Below are 21110 nucleotides of genomic sequence, written 5' to 3'. Positions count from 1 at the left end.
ATGTCATTGAGTGTGACACATATGTCATATAGTGTAACAAATGCCATTGAGTGTGACACACATGTCATGTAATGTGACACACATGTCATCTAGTGTGACAAATATGTCATGTTGTGTAACACATGTCATTGAGTGTGACACATATGTCATATAGTGTAACCATTGTCATTGAGTGTGACACATATGTCATATAGTGTAACACATGTCATTGAGTGTGACACATATGTCATGTAGTGTGACACACATGTCATCTAGTGTGACACATATGTCATATAGTGTAACACGTGTCATTGAGTGTGACACACATGTCATCTAGTGTGACACATATGTCATGTTGTGTCGGATGAAATTAAGACACACCTATGACAATGTGTTACATTACACTTCACCTGTAAAGTTAGTTATTGATACAGCATGCCAAAAATGACCTACCAGTACACTGCACCATACAGCTGTTTTATCCCTCTATAACTCATTGGTTATCCATATTGGTTTAAACTGTTTAAAGTGAAAGGGAAACATGTCATCTAGTGGGACTTATGTCATGTAGTGGGACTTATGTCATTTAGTGGGATTTTGTCATCTAGTTGGACTTATGTTATAGAGTTGGACTTATGTCATGTAGTGGGACTTATATCATGTAGTTGGACTTATGTCATCTAGTGGGACTTATGTCATTTAGTGGGATTTTGTCATCTAGTTGGACTTATGTCATTTAGTGGGACATATGTCATGTAGTGGCACTTTTTCATCTAGTGGGACTTATGTCATGTATTGGCACTTTTTCATCTAGTGGGACTTATGTCATTAAGTGGGACTTATGTCATCTAGTGGGACTTATTTCATCTAGTTGGACTTATGTCATGTAGTGGCACTGATGTCATCTAGCGGGACTTATGTCATCTAGTTGGACTTATGTCATGTAGTGGGACTTATATCATGTAGTTGGACTTATGTCATCTAGTGGGATTTATGTCATCTAGTGGGACTTATGTCATGTAGGGGGACTTATGTCATCTAGTTGGACGTATGTCATTTAGTGGGACTTATGTCATCTTGTGGGACTTATGTCATGTAGTGGCACTTTTTCATCTAGTGGGACTTATGTCATTTAGTGGGACTTGTGTCATCTAGTGGGACTTAAGTCATCTAGTGGGACTTCTGTCATAAGTCATCTAGTGGGACTTATGTCATGTAGTGGCACTTATGTCATCTAGTGGCACTTATGTCATGTAGTAGGACTTATGTCATCTAGTGGGACTTATGTCATCTAGTGGGACTTATGTCATCTGGCGGGACATATGTCATCTAGTGTGACACACATGTCATCTGGCGGGACTTATGTCATCTAGTGTGACACACATGTCATCTAGTGTGAGAGATGGGATTTAGTGTCTGTGATCTCCATCAGAGGCCAGCTCATCATTCAGTGCCTGTTACCTTGTCTGCGACATCCATTGTCTTTTGTTTAGCCTTCTTGTCCTGTTTGATAAGCTCCATGCGAGGGTTGAAGCCCTTGGGTATGAAGGAGAGTAGTGACATTCTGTCCACTATAGACACGTGCTTGTGGTTAAATACATCCATCACACTGTGATCTGTACACAGCAACGACGACAACTAAAACAACAATAGATAATCAAGAAAAAAAATCATCTCAAAGGGCTACAATAGCAGAGGTCACCAAACAGTCAGACTATAATCGAGGTCTCCAGTTATAGTGTCTGGGACTAATTCAGGCCATCAATGATAACAGATTGACAAAGTGCCCAGTACTACACCAGGGTAGTAATGTTAACACTCTGACAAAGTGCCCTGTACTACACCAGGGTAGTAATGTTAACACTCTGACCAAGTACCTGTACTACACAAGGGTAGTAATGTTACCAGACTGACAAAGTGCCCTGTACTACACCAGGGTAGTAATGTTAACAGTCTGACAAAGTGTCCTTTACTACACCAGGGTAGTAATGTTACCAGACTGACAAAGTGCCCTGTACTACACCAGGGTAGTAATGTTACCAGACTGACAAAGTGCCCTGTACTACACCAGGGTAGTAATGTTAACAGTCTGACAAAGTGCCCTGTACTACACCAGGGTAGTAATGTTACCAGACTGACAAAGTGCCCTGTACTACACCAGGGTAGTAATGTTACCAGACTGACAAAGTGCCCTGTACTACACCAGGGTAGTAATGTTACCAGACTGACAAAGTGCCCTGTACTACACCAGGGTAGTAATGTTACCAGACTGACAAAGTGCCCTGTACTACACCAGGGTAGTAATGTTACCAGACTGACAAAGTGCCCTGTACTACACCAGGGTAGTAATGTTACCAGACTGACAAAGTGCCCTGTACTACACCAGGGTAGTAATGTTACCAGACTGACAAAGTGCCCTGTACTACACCAGGGTAGTAATGTTACCAGACTGACAAAGTGCCCTGTACTACACCAGGGTAGTAATGTTACCAGACTGACAAAGTGCCCTGTACTACACCAGGGTAGTAATGTTACCAGACTGACAAAGTGCCCTGTACTACACCAGGGTAGTAATGTTACCAGACTGACAAAGTGCCCTGTACTACACCAGGGTAGTAATGTTACCAGACTGACAAAGTGCCCTGTACTACACCAGGGTAGTAATGTTACCAGACTGACAAAGTGCCCTGTACTACACCAGGGTAGTAATGTTACCAGACTGACAAAGTGCCCTGTACTACACCAGGGTAGTAATGTTACCAGACTGACAAAGTGCCCTGTACTACACCAGGGTAGTAATGTTACCAGACTGACAAAGTGCCCTGTACTACACCAGGGTAGTAATGTTACCAGACTGACAAAGTGCCCTGTACTACACCAGGGTAGTAATGTTACCAGACTGACAAAGTGCCCTGTACTACACCAGGGTAGTAATGTTACCAGACTGACAAAGTGCCCTGTACTACACCAGGGTAGTAATGTTACCAGACTGACAAAGTGCCCTGTACTACACCAGGGTAGTAATGTTACCAGACTGACAAAGTGCCCTGTACTACACCAGGGTAGTAATGTTACCAGACTGACAAAGTGCCCTGTACTACACCAGGGTAGTAATGTTACCAGACTGACAAAGTGCCCTGTACTACACCAGGGTAGTAATGTTACCAGACTGACAAAGTGCCCTGTACTACACCAGGGTAGTAATGTTACCAGACTGACAAAGTGCCCTGTACTACACCAGGGTAGTAATGTTACCAGACTGACAAAGTGCCCTGTACTACACCAGGGTAGTAATGTTACCAGACTGACAAAGTGCCCTGTACTACACCAGGGTAGTAATGTTACCAGACTGACAAAGTGCCCTGTACTACACCAGGGTAGTAATGTTACCAGACTGACAAAGTGCCCTGTACTACACCAGGGTAGTAATGTTACCAGACTGACAAAGTGCCCTGTACTACACCAGGGTAGTAATGTTACCAGACTGACAAAGTGCCCTGTACTACACCAGGGTAGTAATGTTACCAGACTGACAAAGTGCCCTGTACTACACCAGGGTAGTAATGTTACCAGACTGACAAAGTGCCCTGTACTACACCAGGGTAGTAATGTTACCAGACTGACAAAGTGCCCTGTACTACACCAGGGTAGTAATGTTACCAGACTGACAAAGTGCCCTGTACTACACCAGGGTAGTAATGTTACCAGACTGACAAAGTGCCCTGTACTACACCAGGGTAGTAATGTTACCAGACTGACAAAGTGCCCTGTACTACACCAGGGTAGTAATGTTACCAGACTGACAAAGTGCCCTGTACTACACCAGGGTAGTAATGTTACCAGACTGACAAAGTGCCCTGTACTACACCAGGGTAGTAATGTTACCAGACTGACAAAGTGCCCTGTACTACACCAGGGTAGTAATGTTACCAGACTGACAAAGTGCCCTGTACTACACCAGGGTTGTAATGTTACCAGACTGACAAAGTGCCCTGTACTACACCAGGGTAGTAATGTTAACAGACTGACAAGTGCCCTGTACTACACCAGGATAGTAATGTTAACAGACTGACAAAGTACCTGTACTACACCAGGGTAGTAATGTTAACAGACTGACAAAGTGCCCTGTACTACACCAGGGTAGTAATGTTACCAGACTGACAAAGTGCCCTGTACTACACCAGGGTAGTAATGTTACCAGACTGACAAAGTGCCCTGTACTACACCAGGGTAGTAATGTTACCAGACTGACAAAGTGCCCTGTACTACACCAGGGTAGTAATGTTACCAGACTGACAAAGTGCCCTGTACTACACCAGGGTAGTAATGTTACCAGACTGACAAAGTGCCCTGTACTACACCAGGGTAGTAATGTTACCAGACTGACAAAGTGCCCTGTACTACACCAGGGTAGTAATGTTACCAGACTGACAAAGTGCCCTGTACTACACCAGGGTAGTAATGTTACCAGACTGACAAAGTGCCCTGTACTACACCAGGGTAGTAATGTTACCAGACTGACAAAGTGCCCTGTACTACACCAGGGTAGTAATGTTACCAGACTGACAAAGTGCCCTGTACTACACCAGGGTAGTAATGTTACCAGACTGACAAAGTGCCCTGTACTACACCAGGGTAGTAATGTTACCAGACTGACAAAGTGCCCTGTACTACACCAGGGTAGTAATGTTACCAGACTGACAAAGTGCCCTGTACTACACCAGGGTAGTAATGTTACCAGACTGACAAAGTGCCCTGTACTACACCAGGGTAGTAATGTTACCAGACTGACAAAGTGCCCTGTACTACACCAGGGTAGTAATGTTACCAGACTGACAAAGTGCCCTGTACTACACCAGGGTAGTAATGTTACCAGACTGACAAAGTGCCCTGTACTACACCAGGGTAGTAATGTTACCAGACTGACAAAGTGCCCTGTACTACACCAGGGTAGTAATGTTACCAGACTGACAAAGTGCCCTGTACTACACCAGGGTAGTAATGTTACCAGACTGACAAAGTGCCCTGTACTACACCAGGGTAGTAATGTTACCAGACTGACAAAGTGCCCTGTACTACACCAGGGTAGTAATGTTACCAGACTGACAAAGTGCCCTGTACTACACCAGGGTAGTAATGTTACCAGACTGACAAAGTGCCCTGTACTACACCAGGGTAGTAATGTTACCAGACTGACAAAGTGCCCTGTACTACACCAGGGTAGTAATGTTACCAGACTGACAAAGTGCCCTGTACTACACCAGGGTAGTAATGTTACCAGACTGACAAAGTGCCCTGTACTACACCAGGGTAGTAATGTTACCAGACTGACAAAGTGCCCTGTACTACACCAGGGTAGTAATGTTACCAGACTGACAAAGTGCCCTGTACTACACCAGGGTAGTAATGTTACCAGACTGACAAAGTGCCCTGTACTACACCAGGGTAGTAATGTTACCAGACTGACAAAGTGCCCTGTACTACACCAGGGTAGTAATGTTACCAGACTGACAAAGTGCCCTGTACTACACCAGGGTAGTAATGTTACCAGACTGACAAAGTGCCCTGTACTACACCAGGGTAGTAATGTTACCAGACTGACAAAGTGCCCTGTACTACACCAGGGTAGTAATGTTACCAGACTGACAAAGTGCCCTGTACTACACCAGGGTAGTAATGTTACCAGACTGACAAAGTGCCCTGTACTACACCAGGGTAGTAATGTTACCAGACTGACAAAGTGCCCTGTACTACACCAGGGTAGTAATGTTACCAGACTGACAAAGTGACCTGTACTACACCAGGGTAGTAATGTTACCAGACTGACAAAGTACCTGTACTACACCAAGATAGTAATGTTACCAGACTGACAAAGTGCCCTGTACTACACCAGGGTAGTAATGTTACCAGACTGACAAAGTGTTGTAACTTATCCAGAGGCAGCTGCCAATAATAACTGGTTGTCCGCTATCACGGAGTGATGGGCTTCACCAGGGTCTGACTGACTGACTGACAAAGAGAAACCTACACTATAGTCCTTTCCTGTAGTAACATTCAGGGACTAATAAATATACCATATTACAAAATCATTTTTCATTCTATTTCGTTCTTGCTAATTACCTGCACTTATATTCATTTACAATTTGAACTGAATAAAGGGAGACGATATTCACATTTTTATATTTGGAAATGGTGAGTAGGAACCTTTCACATGAAATTCTAATTTGAAAAAAAAAGGTTTCAATTTGATTTGTTCCTTCATTAAGACATGGAGTCCATTGTGTGCCTTACATCTAGAAGTTCTGACATCCTGTGTAAGACATCATCAGCGTAGGCCTGCTGAGCACTGACAAACGCTGCCACACAGTCCTGGAGCAGGCTTAGTGACAGGCTGTACAGGGAGGGCAGCTCATCTAGTAACTGGGCATTCATCGCCTCATAGTCCTTCTTTGTTGTTCCCAGAGCCTTCTCAAGTGACTGGGGAGAGAGAAATAGAATCTATTACCCTTAATGACACAGTGGATCTCTTACAACAGTTAACAGAAAAACACAACATATCATCCCATTTTAACATCCACTAATTATTAGAGGGCGGAATGGATCAACATGTTACCCGTCCTCCTGACTGCCTGCAGTTCCAGAGTGCTATTTGGCAGAATATCTTTATGACTTTTGACAGCTGACCTTACTGATTCAGCACACTGTGGCTTAATGAGTCGTTTACGAGACATCAGGCATATACACTCTTTGCTTGACAAAAGAAACAGACATTTTGGAAAGCTCGCAAAACAAAACAAACTTAGCATTTATTATTCATACCAAGTTGATTGATCTTATTCTGAATATCATCTTTACTGTTATATATATATATGTTTATTGATTGTGTCAGGTGTACACACCAATACATATGTACGTTATTGCCCAAAACATACTCATTTAAAACCTACAAGACAATTGTGCCTCTTTGCCTGTCATTTTCAATACATCAGGGAAAGCAAGGGAATACCACTCCAGAGATGGTATCAAAACCAACTCAGCTCACTAGCGTGTTTACATGCAATATTCACCCCAAATCCTCAAATTTGGTTGAAAAAAAACCATTGCGTCATATTGTTAGACTCCAATAAATGCCTTATACTAAAATATAAGTTTCTTACAAAACTAGTATAATTATTCCAAAGTAGAGCACAAAGCACAATAAATAAATTTATTTAAATGTTAAAAAACAATTCCTCCCAGTAAAACATATAACACAAAATTACTTATGGCCTTACAGATCATAAGAAGTTTGGAGGTTAGAATATAACTGACCATTGTGACCATCAAGAAGGGGCAAGATCATCCTATTAGGCCAACCATGATCACCATTCATCTCATTTTTATAAACAAGGTGATAGCTCTCAACCCAAGAAAGGTAAAGGCCAAATATCAAGGTAAGAGCTCTCAACCCAAGAAAGGTAAAGGCCAAATATCAAGACTTTATGCATCAACAATATTGAGAAAAATTTGTTTTTTGAAAAGTTCATGCCGAATGGACAGATTATACTTGATGGACAGATAATGGATGCCACACCACCAAGTAACAATAAACCAATTTATTTTACCTTGTCATCCTTAGACTTGCGTAACATGGAGTCATAGTCAAGCAGTTTGTCATATCGTTTCTGTATCACCTTGTTTGGAGCTATGAAAAACTGAACCAGACGCTCCAAAGGGGAGATAACTTGATCTGTTACACTTGTCACCTGTCAATTAAAAATAACAATCAAATATGACTACATAGACATTTCCCTCGTAAACAACAATATATTGTGTGTTTATAATTCCTGGAAATCAACAGTCATAAAGAGTAGATTAGTCCTGAGTTAAAGCATTTTTTATTTATCTTTAACTTTCTTTCAAGTTTATTCTTGAATTTCAAACATCTTTATTCCGTAAAATACATCACATGTTTTATATGAAATACATCAGTAGAAAATGAACCAAACAAATATTTTATTAACAGTTTTATCAGTAATAACAACATAGAGCATACCTACTTGATTGTTCTCTTCAACTGAACATATTTGGACAAAAATTACCTACACAACTTACAATGGCTTCATATGTGATAAATTCTAAGAGTGTACTTACAAATCCAGGCAGGAACTGGCTTTCAATGAGGTTGTGGACCTGTTTGTATTTCTCTATCAAGAGTACATTCGGAACCTCCTCATAGAAATCCTCTACATCGACCACCAGACTTTCATGATAATGCATAGACTCCTAAGGAAAACAAAATGCTGTCTTTCAGCTGGACACCATCGAAGAGGGGTGTATAATTCACCAGCTCTATAACATCTTACAGGGGTGTATAATTCACCAGCTCTATAACATCTTACAGGGGGGTATAATTCACCAGCTCTATAACATCTTACAGGGGTTTATAATTCACCAGCTCTATAACACCTTACAGGGGTGTATAATTCCACCAGCTCTATAACATCTTACAGGGATGTATAATTCACCAGCTCTATAACACCTTACAGGGATGTATAATTCACCAGCTCAATACCATCTCATAGATGATAAAGACTGATGTCTATATAATCCGGTAGATCACTCAATCAGGAAAATGTACAGTGATGTCATGAGCTAAATTGAGTTTGTATTACACTACATAGGTAGCAGAGTACAGTAGAAATGACTTGACCCTAAAAATAAATGGGCATGTCTCGAATAAACATGGATAGCGGATTCATCCTGCACAACACACCTACATATATATATATATATTTATAAACTACCTTTTGAATAGTTTTTTTTTAGAAGAATGAATAGTTTTTCAAAAAGTGATTTCCCCAGATTCGGGACTTGTGAAAACCATGCAAAAAAACATGATTTTTAACCAAATATNCTTACAGGGGTGTATAATTCACCAGCTCTATAACATCTTACAGGGGGGTATAATTCACCAGCTCTATAACATCTTACAGGGGTTTATAATTCACCAGCTCTATAACACCTTACAGGGGTGTATAATTCCACCAGCTCTATAACATCTTACAGGGATGTATAATTCACCAGCTCTATAACACCTTACAGGGATGTATAATTCACCAGCTCAATACCATCTCATAGATGATAAAGACTGATGTCTATATAATCCGGTAGATCACTCAATCAGGAAAATGTACAGTGATGTCATGAGCTAAATTGAGTTTGTATTACACTACATAGGTAGCAGAGTACAGTAGAAATGACTTGACCCTAAAAATAAATGGGCATGTCTCGAATAAACATGGATAGCGGATTCATCCTGCACAACACACCTACATATATATATATATATTTATAAACTACCTTTTGAATAGTTTTTTTTTAGAAGAATGAATAGTTTTTCAAAAAGTGATTTCCCCAGATTCGGGACTTGTGAAAACCATGCAAAAAAACATGATTTTTAACCAAATATTTGACCCACGCAAGTAGTATTTTTTTTCTTAAAACCTGTCTTAAATTAAATATCACCTACTCGGTCACAGAAATACCCGCGTTTTAGCATAGGTCGGCAAACTGGATTTTTCACAATATTTACACATGTGCTGAGTACAAAAATAGACGACATGGAAAGCTAGCTTTTGTTGTGTAGACACCGATTCGTAAATGGCCAAAAATGTAGTCTCAAGCCAAATTCGATTTTTTTTTTTTAAATGTGAAGCCCTCATAGTCCACTTCATCATGTATATGCCAATTTTAGAGCTGATTTTTTTAACTTTTGATACATGTAATATTACAGGGGTTATTCTTTGTACAAAAATATCACCCATTGCCACCGTACGCTACTGTACACTGCTACCATAAAAAGAATGAATTCATATAACAATATTTGCTCCATATGGATTACTACCCAGAAGTTTAGGTTGTGATTCCATCGTTAATGCCTACCTGAACTTGTTCCATGTACACCTGTATGTCTCGTACAAAAATCCTCACAATTTTCTCCAATAACCTGAAACGGCTCTCTTCTTTGTCAAAGGTTTCATCTTTAGTCTGAAATTTGAAATAGGTTTATAACAAGCCCTGACAATCACTGGAGTTGGTGGAAATAATTATATATACAAAGCAATATAATGCATTACACATCATGTCAGCAATAACATCAAGTCTTGTTGTCAGTTGTCTGTTCCTTCTGGTTGGCAGCCAGCCATTTTTATAGTGTTATTTTGACTCGGAGGTGAGGGTAACTTCTCAATTGAAACATCTCAACAGAACAATGCTTTATATCATGAAGTTTTGTTGCTTTAGAAATCATTCCACCAGCAGTAGGTGTTGTTAGTTTATAGTTAGAAGTGGGTTGGACATCAGAATGTAGTAAGTATTACTAAGGAATACTGCCACCAGCAGTAGGTATTGTTATTTATAGTTGGAAGTGGGTTGGACATCAGTATGTAGTAAGTAGTACTAAGGAATACTGATGTCCAACCCACTTCCAACTACAAACTAACAACTCCTACTGCTGGTGACAGTATTCCTTAGTAATAATTACTACATACTGATGTACAACCCACTTCCAACTACAAACTAACAACTCCTACTGCTGGTGACAGTATTGCTTAGTAATACTTACTACTTACTGATGTTCAACCCACTTCCAACTACAAACTAACAACTCCTACTGCTGGTGACAGTATTGCTTAGTAATACTTACTACAAACTGATGTCCAACCCACTTCTAACTAGAAACTAACAACACCTACTGCTGGTGGAAGTATTCCTTAGTAATACTGACTACATACTGATGTCCAAACCACTTCCAACTATAAACTAACAACCCCTACTGCTGGTGACAGTATTACTTAGTAATACTTACTAAGGAATACTGTCGCCAGCAGTAGGTGTTGTTAGTTTCTAGTTAGAAGTGGGTTGAACATCAGTATGTAGTAAGTTTTCCTAAGGAATACTGCCACAAGCAGTAGGTGTTGTTATTTATAGTTGGTAGGGGGTTGGACATCAGTATGTGGTAAGTATAACTAAGGAATACTGTCCCCAGCAGTAGGTGTTGTTAATTATAGTTGGTAGTGGGTTGGTCATCAGTATGTAGTAAGTATGACTAAGGAATTCTGCCACCAGCAGTAGGTGTTGTTAGTTTCTAGTTAGAAGTGGGTTGGACATTAGTATGTAGTAAGTATTACATGTACTAAGGTATACTGCCACCAGCAGTAGGTGTTTTTAGTTTATAGTTAGAAGTGGGTTGAACATCAGTAAGTAGTAAGTATTACTAAGTAATACTGTCACCAGCAGTAGGGGTTGTTAGTTTATAGTTTGTAGTGGGTTGGACATCAGTTTGTAGTAAGTATTACTAAGGAATAGTGCCACCAGCAGGAGGTATTGTTATTTATAGTTGGAAGTGGTTTGGACATCAGTATGTAGTAATTATTACTAAGGAATACTGCTACCAGCAGTAGGTGTTGATAGTTTATAGTTGGTAGTGGGTTGGTCATCAGTATGTAGTAAGTATTAATAAGGAATACTGCCACCACCAGTAGGTGTTGTTAGTTTCTAGTTAGAAGTGGGTTGGACATTAGTATGTAGTAAGTATTCCTAAGGAATACTGCCACCACCAGTAGGTGTTGTTAGTTTCTAGTTAGAAGTGGGTTGGACATTAGTATGTAGTAAGTATTCCTAAGGAATACTGCCACAAGCAGTAGGTGTTGTTAGTTTATAGTTGGAAGTGGTTTGGACATCAGTATGTAGTAAGTATTACATGTACTAAGGAATACTGCCACCAGCAGTAGGTGTTGATAGTTTATAGTTGGTAGTGGGTTGGACATCAGTATGTAGTAAGTATAACTAAGGAATACTGTCACCAGCAGTAGGTGTTGTTAGTTTATAGTTGGTAGTGGTTTGGACATCAGTATGTAGTAAGTATTACATGTACTAAGGAATACTGCCACCAGCAGTAGGTGTTGGTAGTTTATAGTTTGAAGTGGGTTGGGCATCAGTATGTAGTAAGTATTATTAAGGAATACTGCCACCAGCAGGAGGTGTTGTTAGTTTATAGTTGATAGTGGGTTGGACATCAGTATAAGGATTACTAATGAATACTGCCACCAGCAGTAGGTGGTGTTAGTTGATAGTTTGAATTGGGTTGGACATCAGTATGTACTAAGTATTACTAAGGAATACTGCCGCCAGCAGTAGGTGTTGTTAGTTTATAGTTGGTAGTGGGTTGGCCATCAGTATGTAGTAAGTATTATTAAGGAATACTGCCACCAGCAGGAGGTGTTGTTAGTTTATAGTGGGAAGTGGGTTGGACATCAGTTTGTAGTAAGTATTACCAAGGAATACTGTCACCAGCGGTAGGTGTTGTTAGTTTATAGTTGGAAGTGGTTTGGACATCAGTATGTAGTAAGTTTTACTAAGGAATACTGCCACCAGCAGTTGGTGTTGTTATTTATAGTTGGTAGTGGGTTGGCCATCAGTATGTAGTAAGTATTACCAAGGAATACTGTCACCAGCGGTAGGTGTTGTTAGTTTATAGTTGGAAGTGGGTTGGACCACAGTATGTAGTAAGTATTACTAAGGAATACTGCCACCAGCAGTAGGTGTTGTTAGTTTATAGTTTGAAGTGGGTTGGACATCAGTATGTAGTAAGTATTACTAAGGAATACTGCCGCCAGCAGTAGGTGTTGTTAGTTTATAGTTAGAAGTGGGTTGGACATCAGTATGTAGTAAGTATTACTAAGGAATACTGCCGCCAGCAGTAGGTGTTGTTAGTTTATAGTTTGAAGTGGGTTGGACATCAGTATGTAGAAAGTATTACTAAGGAATACTGCCGCCAGCAGTAGGTGTTGTTAGTTTATAGTTTGAAGTGGGTTTGACATCAGTATGTAGTAAGTATTACTAAGGAATACTGCCGCCAGCAGTAGGTGTTGTTAGTTTATAGTTGGAAGTGGGTTGGACATCAGTATAAGTATTACTAAGGAATACTCTTCTATTGTGAGTTGGTTTGAATGTAGACTGTACAATGTATTTTGAAGTTCAATAATAGTTAGGTTGGACAGGTGAACATTGTGGATACCTGTTAGGTTGGACAGGTGAACATTATGGATACCTGTTAGGTTGGACAGGTGAACATTGTGGATACCTGTTGGGTCGGATAGGTGAACATTGTGGATACCTGTTGGGTTGGACAGGTGAACATTGTGGATACCTGTTGGGTCAGATAGGTGAACATTGTGGATACACCTGCCCTTCACTAGTCTGTGAGCAAACAACTTTACACAGAGGATAGTTATACTTAGCGTACACCTTTTATCATATTTATACCACAGGCATTTGTCAAGTTTATAGTTGATATCTCTTCTGTAAGATTAAATCTAGTTCTTTATAAATGTTTAGCTCGTTTGGTTGTCTGATAGACTTAATACAACATGTAGTCCTTATAGGTTTATATATAAAGGTTGTTGACCCATTTTGCTATGCAGATGCTTTTCTCTTACTTGTGGGGACAGCCCTATAGATGTCGATAGTCGGCCCTTGAAGCGACTGCCCTTTTTCTTCAGTGAGTGAAGGCTAAGTTTGGCCAGTTTGTCTCCAAGGGTTTCATCAGTGATCTTCTTGTACTTGTAAACTGTAATGGACAGACAGTGTCTAAACATACATGTCAACAAAAACAACGAAGTATCATTGTAGAACAGTCACCATTATATTTAAAAAATAGTCCCTGGAATTTGAGAGACAAAAGGTAAGGACACTCTCAAAAGTTGATCCCTGTACAGATGTAGTATATAGCGCAAGGGACACTGGATAACTTGGATATGTTTGGAAGTGCTTGTTTGTTCATTCAGAACACTGGATAACTTGGACATGTTTGGATGTGCCTCTTTGTTCATTCAGAACACTGGATAACTTGGACATGTTTGGATGTGCCTCTTTGTTCATTCAGGACACTGGATAACTTGGACATGTATGGATGTGCTTGTTTGTTCATTCAGAACACTGGATTACTTGGACATGTTTGGATGTGCTTGTTTGTTCATTCAGAACACTGGATTACTTGGACATGTTTGGATGTGCTTGTTTGTTCATTCAGGACACTGGATAACTTGGACATGTTTGGATGTGCTTGTTTGTTCATTCAGGACACTGGATAACTTGGACATGTTTGGATGTGCTTGTTTGTTCATTCAGGACACTGGATAACTTGGACATGTTTGGATGTGCTTGTTTGTTCATTCAGGACACTGGATAACTTGGACATGTTTGGATGTGCTTGTTTGTTCATTCAGGACACTGGATAACTTGGACATGTTTGGATGTGCTTGTTTGTTCATTCAGGACACTGGATAACTTGGACATGTTTGGATGTGCTTGTTTGTTCATTCAGGACACTGGATAACTTGGACATGTTTGGATGTGCTTGTTTGTTCATTCAGGACACTGGATAACTTGGACATGTTTGGATGTGCTTGTTTGTTCATTCAGGACACTGGATAACTTGGACATGTTTGGATGTGCTTGTTTGTTCATTCAGAACACTGGATAACTTGGACATGTTTGGATGTGCCTCTTTGTTCATTCAGAACACTGGATAACTTGGACATGTTTGGATGTGCTTGTTTGTTCATTCAGGACACTGGATAACTTGGACATGTTTGGATGTGTTTGTTTGTTCATTCAGAACACTGGATTACTTGGACATGTTTAGATGTGCTTGACACAAATGATGGGGTTACCCAAAGACAGTGAAATGTCCTAACCTTAACTAGGTGTACACTCCATCCAGTCCTATTGTTCTGACAACAGGGTAACTACAAGTTACAGGCGACGTTAAGTTTTGGCCCTTATCAGTGCCCAAGTTGATCTTAATCTACACAATATAGTAGAAAAACCTTTGCACTACAGGTTTACATAAAAGTATCATGGAGCTAGACCTTTTCATTCTTTAAATGAATTTATTGCAAATTTTTAACATTTTTGATCCCTGTGACATCAAAAGTAGGTCAAGGTCATTATAGGAGGGAACATCATAGCACTCCATTCCAGGTACCGCCCTAGGTATCTTCTTACCAAATATTAGGACCAATATGGATCATTCAGTTTTCAAAAAGCAAGCATTCGAAAACAAAATTGATAGACAAAGGACTGCACAATCACTGCACCATGACGTTGAAGAAGAATTAAGGATGGTGCACCATTGAAATCCACAAACACTTTATGCCAGGTGAACTAACTGCTATTCTCCACCCCTAAAGTTACAAACATTTCAGAGATATAACCCAGTCTTACCCAGGTCTTTCCTGCGTTTGTACTCATTGATAGCTGCTGCCACATCTGTCATGGTGTTGATGGCATCAAGTAGTTCTAACTTGTCCTTGTGGCCCTCTTCTGTTGTCTGTCAACAAGAGATATAAACAACATCAGAGTTTGCTTACTAAATAGTCTATCAGAACCAAAATGATTATTCTCTAAATGATCTCCAGAGTGAAAACTCATAAAATATTATTTTAAACAAGGCATCACAAGTGATACATATCTCCTTCCATTCACACATAGTGACATATGTATGAGGAAATGAAATCGCTACAGCGACGATAAAAATACATATCTAAAAATAGAAACAGTAACCTTGACCTACAACGTAGAAACCCGAAAGAAGAAGATGTTCAAGGCATTGCCATACCAAACACTTGTATTAAGTTTCATGAAATTCTGTTTAGGAATGAAGTCGGTAGAGCTAAAAATAGTAACAGTGACCTTGACCTTCAACCTAGAAACATGAAAGGCGAAATTGTTCAAGGTATTATCATACTGAACAGTTGTAAGAAGTTTCAAGAAATTCTGTTAAGGAATGAAGTCAGTAGAGCGATGACAAAAAGTGTAACATACGTACTTGCGGAATCTGCTAGAACTTTTGTTTTGAGGGGTAAATAAAAGAAACATTAATATTGCTGAAAGGAGAGGGGATTTCTAAGGGTTCCTATACATTGTATATAGTTTATCTTGATGAATTCATTGAGCAGGAGGTGATTTCTAAGGATACCTATATATAGTTTACCTTGATGAGTTCGTTCAGCAGGAGGGGATATTTGAGGATACGCTGTACAGGCTTAATAAGGAGAGCTCCCACATCAAACACGACACTCTGTTCACGTAGGATGTCCAGCATTCTCTCAAAGTACTCATTAATGGATGGGTTTGTATGGTACTGTAACAAAATTAATTGAATGGTGATAGCTTTGTATGGTACTTTTTATAGTATACTACATTGATAGATTTGTTTGGTGATTTGTATGGTACATTTAAACATTTGTATGGATGTCTACATCAATACATTTGTATGGTATGTCTACACTAATTGATTTGTTTGGTGATTTGTATGGTACATTTAAACATTTGTATGGATGTCTACATCAATACATTTGTATGGTATGTCTACACTAATTGATTTGTATGGTGATTCGTACGGTATATCTCCATCAACAGATTTGTATGGTACAACAGCAATAGATTTGTATGGTACAACAGCAATAGATATGTATGGTACAACAGCAATAGATTTGTATGGTTTGTCTGCATCAATAGATTTGTATGGTACAACAGCTATAGATGTGTATGGTACAACAGCAATAGATTTGTATGGTACAACAGCAATAGATTTGTATGGTTTGTCTGCATCAATAGATTTGTATGGTATATCTACATCCATAGATTTGTATGGTACAACAGCTATATATTAGTATGGTACAACAGCAATAGATTTGTATGGTACAACAGCAATAGATTTGTATGTTACAACAGCAATAGATTTGTATGGTACAACAGCAATAGATTTGTATGGGACAACAGCAATAGATTTGTATGGTACAACAGCAATAGATTTGTATGGTACAACAGCAATCGTTTTGTATTGTATACAGAAAAACATTATTTGCTTATCAACATACAAGATTTATTTTGAAAAAGTTATTAATTTTCCTCTGGCTATGGATACTTACACGTTCCATGACCATGATAACATCGTCATGGTTACGACAGTATGGCGCATAAACATTCTTCATATCTTCTGCCAGTGATGTGAAACATGGACCTGAGATATTAAAATAAACAATTATCTTTGACCAAATGGTATACATCATCAAGAATACTGAACAAGTATCATTATATTTTTTGTTCTAGCTCTAAGATCTAAACTTGACCTTTGTCATCACTCCCACCTGAAGAACTACGTATATCAAACAAACCTATAATGATATCCTGGAACTCTCTAGCACAGACTGCCTCCTCCATCATTGTTAGCAACCGTTGTGACACCTCAGCAATCTCCTCCATGTTCCCAAATATCAGCTCAATATCTACATCAAGGTGCTAAAACAAGTCACAGATCTAGGTTAAACATGTACACAGGCCAAACATGTTAATAGGTCAAATATGTTAATAATAACAAGAGGTCCATTGGACCTGTATCGCTCACCTGTTTTATATTTAAGTCATTACAACTGAATGCATTAGTGCATCTTTATATGAAATTTCCTCAAAACCAGACAAGATCTATGTTCTAACCCAACTGGGACCACAATATCTGACTTTCAACTAATCAGGGGCCTCCATTGAGTTACCATGTTAACAGATTTTAAAATAAGTAATATGTTATATTACAGGGTGTAATTAGACAGTACTTTAATTTTCATTCAACTATAAGGCTTTATTAACCTAGAAACCAATTTTTAACAATTTATGAAAACTACACCATAGAATATGATAATCTAGATGTACCATTTCTTAGGACCGCAGGGGTCAAATCAACCTCATTAAATTAATAAATGTTTGTTCTTCCTCAATAATGTTTTTGACCAAATTGTGTACAATCCACTCAGGCAATTAGGGGGTATTAGCGTCTTAAAGCAAAATATTAGGTAATTTTCCTGTTTTGGGCCCGGTCTTCCTAGCCCCAGGTGTCGAACCAGTCTCATTTATTAAGGAAATGATTGCCTTCTCCCAATGAAGTTTCAGAGCAAATTTGGTTGAAATCTTCTCTGGCGTTTAGGAAGAGATGCGTTTAAAGTAAATTTAGGTAAGATCCCCTTCGGGACCCTGCCTCCCTGGCCTCTGGGGTCGAACCGACCTCATTTATTTAAGAAATGATTGCCCTTCCCTACTGATGCTTCAGACTAAATTTGGTTAAAATCCTCTCTGGCGTTTAGCAGGAGATGCATTTTAAAGCAAATTTAGCTAAGTTCCTCTTCAGGGCCCCGCCTCCCTGGCCCCGGGGGTCGAAACAACCTCATTTATTTAAGAAATGATTGCCCCCCCCTAGTGATGCTTCAGACTAAATTTGATTGAAATCCTCTTTGGCGTTTAGAAGGAGATAGGTTTTAAAGAAAAAGTTGACGACGACGATGGACGACGACGATGGAGGACAGACAACGGAAGCTGCGACACGGCTTAAGCTCACTAAGGTCCTTCGCACCGGGTGAGCTAATAATAATAATAATTTGAGGTTTTTATATACCACTTTATCACAACCTAGTTTGTAGGTCGTCTCAAAGCATTTCACAAATTATTATCCGTGGTTATAGGTCCTGTGCAACCAGCCAATATCTTTCTTAACTCCCTTGGGAGCGTACAGCCGGTGCTGCCATTTTGGCGCTCACAGCTAGCATTCAACAATTCTAGCACTGCCCAACCATGTACTCATTAACAGATGAGTATACTGGAACAAGCGGAGTAAAGTATCTTGCTCAAAGATACAAAGATACAACACAGTGCCGTGCCGCGACTCGTACCTGCAACCCTTTGGTCATGGCGTCCTACCACTAGACTTCCGTGCCTCCTGACTAACAGGCCAAACATGGTTATAGGTCAAAAATGTAAATAGCTCCCTCACGTCCTCTGTTTATACAACATCGAGGCCCTTGGCACAATGATGCTAACCTATGATGCTATATTTCCCCTATTGGGCTCATCCCTTCTTTCCAACTCCCTGTTCCTTGGCCTGAGAATAATCCAGATCAAATTTGATAAAATATTTTTACTGGTACATGTACTAAAATACAAAGATCTTGAAGATTTTCCTTAACTTTCTTTGAGCTATGTAATTTAGAAATAAGTCAAACAAGGAAAAAAGGTCAAACAGAAATAGGTCAAACATTGAAGAAATTCATAGAGAAAGAAAATATGTCTAGCACCGAAAACTGTCAAGAGCAATGAGTCATGTAACTATGTTACATTTGTAAACAAGAGTACCGCGGGGCGGAAAAATATACGCCCATCGAATGCCATATGGTGTTATATACTTTCTTACATTGAAATAAGATCTGCATCATTCTAACAGTGGTTAGCTGACATGCTATAACACTACAACACTCACCTTTCACAACTAAGTTAATGTTTAATTTTTTAACTTAAATGTGAAAAGGCATGGGAAAACCTATCTCTGGATTTTCTAGTTTTCAATAACATTACACTTGAGAACCCCTCTGTGCTATTTATGTTGTTTATAACTTGTTCCATAATTGCAATTATTGTTGTAAAACAACTTAAGACATGGCAAGTGATACAGACCCTTCATTATTCAACTTTGATCAATACAAAACAAATGATGCCAAAGGAAGTTTGACGAAGACGCTAGATAGCTTACAATGACTCACAAAATATAGTAAATGGTAACCTTGTTATTGATCCTAGATGTTATAGTCCTTCAAGATGTTTTAAGTTTAATCAAAATACCTCAAGGAATGAAGACATTTGAGCACTTTTAAAGATTTTCAAAAAAAAATATCAGTGACCTTGACCTTCGAACACTGAAACTCAAAATCCTTCAAGGAATGTTGAGCTGAAATACAATCATTTGGCTGGCCAAAAAGAAATATCAGGGAACAACAATGAAAAATAATTTCTGAAATATGTTATAAATATATAAGATATGGATATAGAGGCAGAGTATCTGCCTGCCTTCATTATTTATCCTATTATATTCTAGTGTAAGAGCATTGTGTATTTTCTAAGCACTCTTTCACAATACATAGTACCATCAAGATCTTACATCAATTAATAAATTGCAAACTGATCCTTAGAACTTCTTATTATATATATATCAAGGGATTCTGGTATTAAAATGTAAAATGTAAAATATGAGAAATAAAGCAGTTGCAATGCGATTTATTTAAAATTATTTATTCTTTCAAACATTTAGAAATTATCAGGGGAGATAACTCCTGTATATAATTACTGCTTGTATCTAGCTGTGGACCTAGACTCACTCAAGCTATATTCTAATTGAAAACAAGAGGCCCAATGGGCCTGCATCGCTCACCTGGTATTAATCTCACACTTGTAATCTTAAATGTTGACTAAAATACAGCTACAGGCAGAATATCAGTGTTTGGTTCATAAGAACCTATTAAAAGATTTAAATATATGAGTCTTAGTCTTCCAACCCAGCATGCTTCTGGCAAAATATCATTACCCTAAACCTTTTGGTTATACAGAACAAATCATTTAAAGATTTAAATATCTATTCACCACTGTGACCTTGAATAGGGTGAAGGTCATTCACTTGGTAGTCCTTCATCCCAGCATGTTAATGGCCAAATATCATCACTCTTGGCCTTTGCTTATTAAGAAGAAGTCATTGGTTTTAAACATATTTGACCCCTGTGACCTTGAATATATATGTCAAGGTCATTCATTTGAACAAACTTGGTAGTCCTTCATCCCAGCATGTTACTGGCATTATATTAGGCCTCTTGGTTATTCAGAAGAAGTTGTTTAAAGGTTAAAAACATATTTGACCCCTGTGACCTTGAAAAAAGATGAAGGTCATTCATTTGAACAAACTTGGTAGCCCTTCATCACAGCATGTTACTGGCCAAATATCATCATCCTATGCCTCTTGATTATTCAGAAGAAGTTGTATAAAGATTTTAACATATTTTACCCATGTGACTTTGAAAATGAATTAAGGTCATTTATTTGAACAAACTTCATAGCCCTTCATCCAAGCATGTTACTGGCCAAATATCATCACCCTAGGCCTCTCAGTTATTCAGAAGAAGTTTTTTAAAGGTTTTAAAAATATTTGACCCCTGTGACCTTGAATATAAGGCAAGGTCATTTATTTGAACAAGCTTGGTAGCCCTTCATTCCAG

General features: G+C 38.9%; 1 protein-coding gene across 4 annotated transcripts in view; it reads right to left on the bottom strand.

Moving 5' to 3' along the window:
• Positions 1 to 21110, bottom strand: part of LOC110466115 (dynamin-binding protein-like) — a 49358-nt gene that overhangs the window by 7542 nt on the left and 20706 nt on the right. For all 4 annotated transcript variants that reach the window (XR_002464694.1, XM_021522463.1, XM_021522457.1 and 1 more), the window contains 10 exons: positions 17205 to 17328; positions 16959 to 17050; positions 16019 to 16168; positions 15250 to 15355; positions 13461 to 13591; positions 9904 to 10008; positions 8113 to 8244; positions 7584 to 7724; positions 6271 to 6456; positions 1441 to 1617 (listed from right to left, as the gene is read on the bottom strand). Coding sequence is in view for 3 of the 4 variants with exons in the window: in XM_021522463.1 (XP_021378138.1) it covers positions 1441 to 1617; positions 6271 to 6456; positions 7584 to 7724; positions 8113 to 8244; positions 9904 to 10008; positions 13461 to 13591; positions 15250 to 15355; positions 16019 to 16168; positions 16959 to 17050; positions 17205 to 17328 (1344 nt within the window). In the remaining variant the exon portion in view is untranslated. The remainder of the gene's footprint in view (positions 1 to 1440; positions 1618 to 6270; positions 6457 to 7583; positions 7725 to 8112; positions 8245 to 9903; positions 10009 to 13460; positions 13592 to 15249; positions 15356 to 16018; positions 16169 to 16958; positions 17051 to 17204; positions 17329 to 21110) is intronic.

Source organism: Mizuhopecten yessoensis, unplaced genomic scaffold (assembly GCF_002113885.1).
Source record: "Mizuhopecten yessoensis strain PY_sf001 unplaced genomic scaffold, ASM211388v2 scaffold1595, whole genome shotgun sequence".
Lineage (NCBI taxonomy): Eukaryota > Metazoa > Mollusca > Bivalvia > Pectinida > Pectinidae > Mizuhopecten > Mizuhopecten yessoensis.
The sequence above is the reverse complement of the archived record's forward strand: the minus strand, read 5'-3'. Positions and strand labels throughout refer to the sequence as shown.